Genomic DNA, 11368 nt, shown 5'->3' with positions numbered 1-11368 from the left:
TCACTGAAGAAAATCCTGAGGCTTTCATACAAAAGCAGCAAATCTGGATTTCGCAGAGGAAGCTTAGCTGGTTACTGTCTCAAATGATAGTAGAATGTGGATTCTTGTCAAAGAAAAAAAAAAAAAAAAAATGAACCTGTGCTTCACATTCTTGGTAGTTCAGGACCAGATTATGACTCTTGTGTTTAATCTCACCATGAGAGTAGAGTTTCCACTATTCCAAGATATAAAACGGCTTTTACGATGGATGCTTTTGGTAAAATTTCACTGGAACTACGCATCATTTTTCTGGTAACGGACCTAGTGTACCTGCTATTCTTAACTGAAATACTTGGAATTATTTATACTGCAAATTTATACAATTATAATCAACGATTCTAAAAATCAAGAAAAAGATAATTCTCAAGCAAGAGACAAGGTTAAAAACAGTAGAAACTTTTCAAGTCTGCAACATAGCTTTGTGATAAAATAGGCATACTGCAAATGTAAGTTACTTTAGACATACAAGTCTAGTGAATACTATCAATACAACTGCCATTAACAAGTTGATTTTAATTAGTTTCCACTAAATCATGTTGGTCATTGAGTTTACCAATCATGTGACTCTTTTAGCTAACACTCAAAATTTGACTGGTGCATGTACTTTTGGCAATACCTCTGGAAACTATCTGCCACATGGTGCTAATCAGTTTCCAGTTAGTCCAAATAGTGTTCAACATCTTTTTGGTCAAGGACAGACCATTCTGACAGAACATGAAACTCATGGGGTCTAGTAAGACACGTAGCTATTGTTGCTGTTGGTAGCTGTTGATATGAGCTGGTCATCGTTTCATTGGCTGTAGATCAATATGAACCAGCAGATCAACATGTGAACCCGTAGCTGTTGGTAACTGATATGGTTTTATCTGGTTTCATCACAAGAAGATATTAGTTATCCATAGGATATCTCAAGGAGGTGTATAAAGATAAGCATCCTTGTTAGATAAGGAGACTTTAACCTCTAGTTATCTACTGATGTATATAAGCGTGTATAAATAGTAAAAAAAAGGAGAGTCACGGGTGTGTAGATACGTTAGAGTGAAACAGAAAGGTGTAAATGCTGTAAATAGAAATCAATTTTGTCCATAATAAAAGGTCTTCTTCAAATTGTTATTTTCATCATGGTATCAAAGCAAGCTTTCCTAGACCTTAATGTTAAAACTGAAGTCGAGCCGAAGCTATCAATCCAGTCGTTCCATCAGTGTTCCAGCTTTATCTCCATCAAGTTGGACTCGTCAAACTATCTCCTATGGCGATCACAAATCCTTCCATTTATCAGGAGTCTAGGTGTATACCATCACATTAGTAGACCAAACAAGCCATTGATGGAAATTGTCCTTCAAAATGGTGATAAGTTTTTCAATTCGAACTATGCTCTTTGGAACAACAATGATGGTCTTCTAACCACCTGGTTACTAGGTACTATGAGATAGATGTACTTAGCCATACGTTTGGACTTGAGATAGCTTACCTTGTGTGGCATTCCATCGAAGAGCACCTGCGGCCAGCAACAAAGGAAAAGGAGATCTTCCGCACAGACAATCTCATGGGATTGAAGAAAGAAAATCTATCAATCAATGAGTATATTCGTAAGTTTTCTATCTATGATAATCTTGCTATTGGTAAACTGGTAGGTGACCTTGACAAGTGTTTTCATTTATCTCGTAGTCTTGGTGCCAAATTTTAAGATTTCAATCTAGCTATGTTATCTAAGGCACCATATCCATCCTTTACACAGTTTGTTTTGGCTTTGAAAGCACATAATCAGACTTTGTCAAATGATCAATTTGAGGACAGCTCACGGGTGGATCCAACTCAAGCATTTTTGAGCAGTCGTGGAAGAGGAAGGGGACGACAAGGTGGATGGTTTTCCTCCCATGGAAGATGTTTCAATCCTATTGGCCGATCCACATTCTCATCTCCTGTGAACAATTGGAGCTATCAAGAAAATCAAAATCCACGGACTTCTGGAGGTAAAACAGATGAAAAACCTATACCTAACAATGCTATTGTGTGTCAGATTTGCACAAGGCCTTATCATACTGCTGATAAGTGCTGGAATTGTTATGACCTTTTTGATGAACCAAGAAATGCACAGCAAGCTTATACAGCTTTCCAAGGAGCAGATGACAATATATTTTATGCCGATTCAGGTGCCAATGCTCATATGACAAATCAAGAAGGTAATCTAGTATCTAAAAGTCCTTATACTGGTCACGATAAAATTTTTGTTGGAAACAGAAATTCTCTATCTATTTCACATACGGGAAAGGCTATTATCCCCACTGGCTCAACTAATCTGAAATAGGATGATGTTTTGTTGGTCCCAAAATTGAAGAAAAATTTATTGTTTATTAGTAAATTAACTTCTGACAATGAATATACTGTTGCATTTTCTTCTTTGGGCTTCATAATAAAGGATCAAAGCAAGCGAATAACAGTAAAAGGAGTAGGAGAGGTGGTCTGTATGCACTTGACAATGGGTATCTAGAAGCACTAAATGTTGTACGGAAAGGAATGGTTTCTTCTAGCCTATTGCATCAGCGACCAGGACATCCAAATTCAAGAATTCTTTAAGTTTTGAGTCAAAATTAAAATATTTTAGTTTCAAGTTGGTTAAAGTCCTCGGTTTGTAATAGCTATCAATTCGGAAAGCAATCTAAATTCCCTTTTAGTGTTTCCAATAACGTAATGGATTTTCCTTTAGAGAAAATTCATTGTGACTTATGGACCAGCTCCCATAGTCTCAAATCAAGGTTTAAGATATTATGCAATTTTTACAGATGATTGCACTTGTTTCTCATGGCTATATCCTATGAAGAAAAAGTCAGATTATTATGATACCTTTATTATTTTACAAAAACTTGTTGAAAATCGTTTTGAAAGGAAAATTAAAATTTTTCAATGTGATAATGGAGGAGAATTCATTTCAACAATTTTTACAACTCATTTAGCTTCATGTGGAATACAACAATAGTTTTCATGTCCAGGCACTCCTCAACAAAATGGCATTGCCGAGAGGAAACATCGTCATATTGTTGAGACATGATTGACTATGATGTTTCATTCTAATCTACCACTAAAATATTGGGTTGAGGCTTTCCTCACCACCATTTATGTTATAAATCGACTACCTTTGAGTGTGCTAAAAATGGAGACTCCCTATTACAAACTATTTGGATGTGAGCCAGAATATAGTGGCCTTTGGGTTTTGGGTTGTAGGTGCCACCCTTACTTAAGAAAACAAGGTGAACATAAATTTACCATGAAGACATATCCCTGTGTATTTATTAGTTACAGCACTTTGCTCAAAGGTTATAGATATCGTGATCCTGTCTCTCATAAAGTATATATATCTAGATATATAGTCTTTGATGAAGAATTTTTTCCTTTTGTACCTAACAAAGGCTCTTCTGGAACTGTTATGCAGCACCCACTACGTCTAACTACATTTCCAGATATGGATGAATGGATTCAAGGACCCACACCGAAAATTGTCAATGCTTCTACAATGCCGACACCTATTCAGCATCACATAATGATGCCATCTCATGTTAGCTATTGTAAGTCATCAAGTGAGTCTTTAAATTCTAGAACATCACGTGTAGAGTCCCTAGATCCCCATGTGACACCCACCGAATTTCAACAAGAGTCAATCACCACAGATTCTCACTCTCATGTGACACCCACTAATACTTCCCACTCCAATTCAATGACTGTGTCTTCAGCTGCCAATGAAAGTGCATCACAACTCCCTAGTAATCCTCCCTTAGAAGATCGGCCCTCTCAAATAGATTTACACACTCCACCCGATATTTCTTCCCAATTATTTGTTGAGTTGCCCATCCACAATAATCCTCCACCAATCCCACTGTCTACATATAGTCACCCAATGTTAACTCGGCACCACTTACACGTGCATTCGAATCGAAAACTCTTAAAATAACTCTTAAATCAAGAGAATGGGTTGCTGCTATGAAAGAAGAAATTCAACCATTGCATAACAATAATAAGTGGGTGTTAGTTCCTTGTCTTGTTGATGTAAATGTAGTTGGATCAAAGTGGGTTTATTGTACAAAATTTAAAGAAGATGGCTCTTTGGACATATACAAAGCTAGGCTAGTTGCCAAAGGATTTACACAAGTTGAAGGATTAGATTATGAAGAGATCTTTAGTCCAGTGGTAAAACCGGAAACTATAAGGCTCATTCTTTCTATTGCTCTAATGTCAAAGTGGGAAATCAAGTAGCTAGATGTTAAAAATGCTTTCCTTCATTGTGACTTAAAAGAAACAGTGTATATGGAACAACCTCCAGGTTTTCATGATCCCCTCAAACCGTCTCATGTTTGTCTCCTAAAGAAGTCACTCTATGGTTTAAAGTAGGCACAAAGAGCTTGGTTTGACAAACTCTCTCAATGTCTCATAAAGTTTGGTTTTCTTTGCAGCAGAGCTGATCCTTCCTTGTTCATTTACAATAATGGTAAATATATTGTACTTCTTTTAATTTATGCAGATGATGTTATTATAACAGGATCAAATACAGCCTTTTTGAGCTAGATTATTCATTATTTGGGCACACAATTTGCTCTCAAAGACCTTGGAGCCATTCATTACTTCCTTGGCATTGAAGTCAAGCATTTCCATGGGGGACTCTTCTTTTCTCAATTGAAATATACATAAGACCTCCTTAGGCATGCAAATATGCTTGACACAGCACTTATAACCACTCCCATATCTGTCAAATCACCAAATCTACCAGATGCCGTTGAACCCGTGGATGCAACAAAGTATTGCAGCATTGTAGGTACATTGTAGTACCTAACCTTTACTCATCCAAATATCCAATATGCAGTAAACAAAGTTTGTCAACACTTTCAGAGTCCTATAAAGGGAAATCTTCAAGAAGTCAAGCACATCCTACATTATTTGTGTGGAACCTTAAAGTATGGGATTCGGTTATTGGCACAAAGCTCCTCTACTTTGTTTGCTTGCTCAGTTGTAGATTGGCCTGGTTGCCCCGTTGCACAGAGATGTACTTCAGGTTGCTCTATTTACCTAGGAGCTAATTGTGTGTCTTGGTCTACAAAGAAGCAATCTACCGTTTCACGTTCAAGTGTTGAGGCAGAATACCAAGCTATGGCTGCAGCAACTGTTGAATTGCTTTGGTTGTATTATATTCTTCAAGACATTGTTTTTTCTTACTGAAAACCAGTTCAGCTTTTTACATGGCTGCAGCAACTGTTGAATTGCTTTGGTTGTATTATATTCTTCAAGACATTGTTTTTTCTTACTGAAAACCAGCTCAGCTTTTTATATGATAACATGAGTGCTTTACATATGACAATTAATCTAGTTTTCATCAATGAGCTAAGCATATTCAGCTGGACTATCATTTTGTATGGGAAAAGATTGTTGATGGCACAATGGTTACAATGTATTTACCATCTTCTCAACGAGTAGCAGATGTTTTTACAAAAGCATTATCCAAACGATAATTTACTGATCTTCGTTTTAAGCTGGGAGTGCTTTCTAATCCACTCGCCAGCTTAAGAGGTCTTGATAGAACATGAAACTCATGGGGTCTCGTAAGACACGTAGCTATTGGTAGCTGTTGATATGAGTTGGTCATCCTATCTTTGGTTACAGATCAATATGAACCAGCAGATCAACATGTGAATGTTAGAGAATCATGGCAATTGCTAGCCATAAACAAACCAAACCCGAGACCAAGCCTAATGCCTTGGCCAAGGAGCAGCTTCCTTAGTTTGGTTTGTATTTTGGTTTTGTAGTTAAGTAAGTCATTTTATGATGTTTTCTAAGCTTGTTTAGTTGGTGCACAAAGACACCAAAACGTGTTAGTTAATATGTATTAGCACCTTGATGACATGGAAAGCACCTTGGTGACCAAGATGGAAGCTACTTGATGACATGGAACCAAACCATTCGGCCGCTCTCTCATCCAATGCATGGAAGGACATGTGTCATCATGCATGAGGACTACTTCAACATGAAGCACCTAATGAGGCAGCAACACTTGTCAACTAACCATGATATATGTGGCAAAGTTACTTTACACATGTGTTTTGCTTCACCATGAAGGACTTGTTTTGTATTGGTGTTAAGAACCGGCAATGATGTGCTTTCACACCTATTTTGTATACTGCAAGTATGTATTACATCTAAATGAATAATAGAGTTGAATTTTTGGAGAAAATACCTTAGTTTCCATTTTAAAACCAAGAGAAACACAAACCAGCCAAAACTGGAAAATTTTCCAGCAGCTTAACCAAAGCAAAGCCGAGAACACCTAAACTCCAAATCAATTTTCCAAGCATAAAATCTTATTCTCTTTAGATTAACCTTACCCTAATCCTCTCAGTGAACCCATAGCTATTGGTAACTGATATCGTTTTATATGGTTTCATCACAAAAAGATATTAGTTAGCTGGAGGATATCTCAAGGAGGTGTATAAAGATAAGCATCCATGTTAGATAAGGAGTCGTTAACCTCTAGTTATCTATTGATGTATATAAGTGTGTATAAATAGTCAACAAAAAGGAGGGTCATGGGTGTGCAGATACGTTAGAGTGAAACTGAGAGGTGTAAGTGCTGTAAATAGAAATTAGTTTTGTCCATAATAAAAGGGTCTTCTTTAAATTGTTATTTTCATCGTGTTCAACCATTCTTTAATGCTCATCAATTTTGGTGCAACATCCACTCAATATCCTCAATATCAACAATCTAAATTTTGGTGCGATTTTAGCAATGTCTTTCGGAATGTTTTTAATCAGAATCTTTTAACTATGTTGCTTTTCAGTTCACTGTCATGATCCTAGTTGATATCCAAGGGAGGCATTTTCAATATGATGTAATTACCGATTACATACTCTCTCAGTTGGGAACTGTGAATGCGATTGAGATGTGTATAAAGTAGAGAAATTTAATGAAAGTGATAGTAATTTCAACAAAATAAATCAAAATTGAGAGGAAAAATTCCTAAAGAACATATATATATATATGTAACATATATTCATATAGTTTGAGAGCATATAGAAAATAGTGAGTCTAGAAGATTACAAAGTTGTTCTTCTACCTTCTATCTTCTTTCTACTTGGTAAAACATACCTTGTAGTAAAAGAGATTGCCACCATTACTACCACATTCAAATTCATGGTCAAACAGTCTTGGACCCAAATGGGACTACCGAACAGCTATGGGTTGCAACCAACATTCATTCATTTTGCATTTTAAATTACTAAAGAATTATGTAAAATATATAAATTCATTTATAATTATACCTTTTTCCTCTTCCCAGGATAATTCTTTCCCCTTTTTCTTGTAAACGGCTCCGCTATGAGTCAAAATAAAATAATATAAATAATGAAAGGGTATAAATATAAATGAATTTATGTATTTATATAGTAATTAATTTAAAGTAAAAAAATTGAATGAGTGTTGAAACCTATGGTTATTTGGTTGTTCAGTAGTCTGGTTATTTTACCATCAGTCTGAATATAGTAGCAGTGGTGGCAATTCTTTTACTACAAAATCTGTTTTACCAAGAAGAAAGCAGATAGAAGGTAGAAGAACAACTTTGTAATCTATTTATGGTCACACCCAGGGCTCTGGTAATCAATTTGCTTTCTTTTCTAACTTTAATTACTATTTATTATCAAATAATACTTCTGCTCGGTAAAATTAACTCAATTGATAAGTTATTAATATCTAAAAATCATAAGTTTAGAACTTCAAAATAAAAAACAAAAATTATTACAAATAATTACAATATATGTGATTAAAAATTCCATTAGAAATAATAACTAATGCAGTAAAATAAGGTTTCAAGTAGTGTTTTAACCATTAATCATCATTTAAAATAGGCCAATTATCAATGACCAATCACCAATATATTTATATATTATTTACGCGTAGGGGGCACAATTAATTTTTGAACTATACTCATGTTTGTAGTTTAATTCTTGAACTTTTTTTTTTTATGGCATTTTAGTCTCTAAACTTCATATTCTAATGCATTGTGGTTCTTAAACTAATTCTCAATCTAATTTTTAACAATTCTAATGCACTGGTTCTTAAAGTTTGTAATCTAATTACAAGAGAGGTGGTTACACTTAGAACTTTGAGCTTTAGACAACAAACAGTGGGCAATGGCAGTGGTCATTACTAGAGACCTTCAAGCCGAGACAATTTTTAGACTGATTACAGACTCTACGGTTGATATCACATTGGGCATTATCAATGGGATGAAATATGTTTCCTTTGTGCATAGTCAGGACACCTTATGAAGGGCTGTCCTTATTTAGGATAGAGTGAGGTAGGAGCTTCTAGATATAGTGCTCAACCTCGGTAGGATGACGATTATAGAGGACTAAGTGCACAAGCAGGCCAGACTATAGGACGATTTACTAGCATTAGACAATAGTCCACAATTGTAGTTAGAGGACAAGGCTAGATGGGACGTCTAAAGGAAGAGCTGGAACGTTTGCTACGGGAGGCTTGGATCACCCCCAATATTATGCCAGGTATGCATAGATTTTGAGAATGAAATTTCTTTAAGGGGGTAGATTGTAACAACCCGTTTTGGAAAAACACATAGATTTTGAATTTTTTATCAATGTTGACCAAGTGAGCTATTTGTGGGTGACAAATTTGACTTTTTGTATGGTAAAAATTTTTGATATGACCAGTACATCATAAAGTAGAGCTCATCAATATGAGTTCGTGGACTAGTAGCACGCCTAATTCTAAGTTACGGTTAAAAAATTATAGTTCTGGAAAGTTTTAAAATATCAATATTTATCTGTGTCCAAACCACTTCAGATTTTTATTTTTCAGTAGACCCAAGGTCTATATATACCTGAAGATTGTGCCTTCATCAGAAATTTGAAAAATACTAAAAAATTCCAAAAAACCTCCCTAAACTTGTGGAACCAAAATCGGGTGCTCAAGACCCTCCTGGAGTACCTATTAGAACCCTAAGATAGCCCCGACTAGGGAAAATTCCACCAGAATTTCTATAGAAAATCTAGTAGTATTTCCCCTGAAAAATTGGCTTTCCCAAATACTTCCTATACAGAAAATTCACTCCAAAAATATACATTCACTTTATTTCTCCCCACCTTACTATAAGTTTCCACAAATTCGAAAGACTCCGATAACAATAGTGTAGGAATACAAATATAAGTAAAAATTAATAAGCTATAAATACCTTTATACATCTTGGAACTCAAATAAGCTATAAATACCTTTATACATCTTGGAACTCTTTTTGGAGCTTACTACCTAAACCTCATGATAGCCTTGACTCTTCTTGAGTTTTTACTCAGCACTGGAAATATGTACTTCTATTAACTCATGGCCGCCAATACCTTCCACTTAGTACAGTCTCACATTGTTATAACACTTCATGAACATACCAAACACATAAATGCACATAGAAAGATAATAATAATAATAATAATAAAAGATAAAGAAGACCTAGGTCCCAGATCTTAGATAATACAATCTACCTTTTAACATCTAGAAAATATACAGACATAAATTGTACCGACAATAACTGATAAATTGTAAGACAACTTTTAATAAAAATAAATTACATTTAAAATGCACATAAAGAAATAATACTTTAAATTGAACAATTGAAGTCTTAAGGTAACCTTGATAATATCATTGCTATATATATATTTCCTACATAAATATAAATATGTATGTAGTCTCTTGAAAGATTTAAACAACTTGTTTGTAGGCTAATATAGTGATTCGGAGACTAATACACTTGTCCAAAAGCTGTGATACCTACTTGAAGACTTAAGTACCTGCCGAAGGCTAGTACTCTTGCCTTACGGCTGAAGTACCCATCTGAAAACTAGTACTCCTATCAGAACGCTATAGTGCCTGCCTAAAGGATGAAGTACCTATTCAAAGGCTATAATACCCGTCCGAAGGCTGAAATACCTGCGCGAAGGCTAGTACTTTTGCCCAAAGGCTATAATACCTACCTGAAGGCTGAAGTACCTGCCCAAAATCTAGTACACGTGCTCGAAGGTTGACCCATATTCCCATTAACAATATTGTATGAACCTTCCTACTACTATTCAATGTTACACACATACCCCTAAATCCATGAAGTCATCACGTTGGACAAATACAATAATCATGCAATTGACAATAGCAGCAACAACAACAACAACAATACTAATAATAATAATTATTATCATCATCATTAAGTAAAATAAAACTAAAAATGATAAATATATTACATAAATTGTACACTCATAGCGGAGATACACCCAATGTATCATATGATACACCAACGCACGGTCCCATGATATTAGTTATCCGTATGTATACTACTACCAATACAGCTAGGAGTGGTTGTTATAATGGCCATCCAACTTGTTGGTCTCATAGGCAGTAGAAATATGATACTAAGCCATTCATGAGCCAAACCAGATCGTTGTTCTGCCATGGGGTGGTACACCTGACATAATATATATATATATATTGAAAGGATGCATGATACACCGTATGATATACCAATGCTGCCAAAGGATGTTTGGCATCCTAAATATCACTTGACAGATGGGGGAAATAAGATAACCTTCCATCCTATGGCTGGGGGGGTGGGTAATATCGTCACAGTAGAAATACCTGCCTACTTTTGCTCACCTTAGCACCTATAAGAATGGCTAAACTAGTCATCCTTCGGCTGTAAGGAGGATGACTAATGCCATGACTACAAACTACCTACCTAGCCTTGCTCATCACAACTCACAAAGATCGACTAAATATAACATGCGTGCTAATAAATAAACATAACAGTATACAACACCGGTAGAGATGGTACATCTATTGGCCAACTAGTCACATAAAAATATATAATTAAAAAAAAGTCAACTTTTCATAATTATGTTTTAAAATTGCAATTAAATATTTTAAACAAACAAAAAAATAAATAAATAAATAACTACTTTTAAAACCCAAAAATATAATTTTAAGGAAATATACTAGGGAAACATCATTTTAAAATCAAATATTTTTTACAACTTTTGGTTCTCTAAGATCAACACAGATAGGTAAATACATCAATAAATAAATAAATAAATAAACAATTAATAACAAATGGTTTTACAAAAATCATATGCACGTATTTATTTATATACACACATATAAATATATAAATATATAAATATATAAAAGTATGTGAACATATTTTAATTACATATTCACCTTATCAAAGCTAAAATTTATGATAAACCCCTTTTACAATTCAAATATAAGTTGTAGCCAAAATTATATCACGGAAGCATT

The 11368-nt window shown here is 34.8% G+C and overlaps 1 protein-coding gene across 1 annotated transcript; it reads left to right on the top strand.

The window, feature by feature from the left end:
* The first annotated feature begins 1083 nt into the window (after positions 1 to 1083).
* On the top strand, positions 1084 to 5344 carry LOC112492535 (uncharacterized). Its single transcript, XM_048478754.2, has 2 exons — positions 1084 to 2222; positions 2459 to 5344. The coding sequence occupies exons 1-2, from the start codon at positions 1742 to 1744 to the stop codon at positions 2614 to 2616; spliced, it is 639 nt and encodes a 212-aa protein (XP_048334711.2). The 5' UTR covers positions 1084 to 1741; the 3' UTR covers positions 2617 to 5344.
* The last annotated feature ends 6024 nt before the right edge of the window (positions 5345 to 11368 follow it).

This window comes from Ziziphus jujuba, chromosome 7 (genome assembly GCF_031755915.1).
Source record: "Ziziphus jujuba cultivar Dongzao chromosome 7, ASM3175591v1".
Taxonomy (NCBI): Eukaryota; Viridiplantae; Streptophyta; class Magnoliopsida; order Rosales; family Rhamnaceae; genus Ziziphus; species Ziziphus jujuba.
The sequence above is the reverse complement of the archived record's forward strand: the minus strand, read 5'-3'. Positions and strand labels throughout refer to the sequence as shown.

Coding starts and splice junctions, on each gene's coding strand:
- LOC112492535 (XM_048478754.2), top strand. CDS start 1,742: ATGTTATCTAAGGCACCATATCCATCCTTTACACAGTTTGTTTTGGCT. Junction 2,223..2,458: donor TCATATGACAAATCAAGAAG/GTAATCTAGTAT, acceptor TTCATAATAAAG/GATCAAAGCAAGCGAATAAC.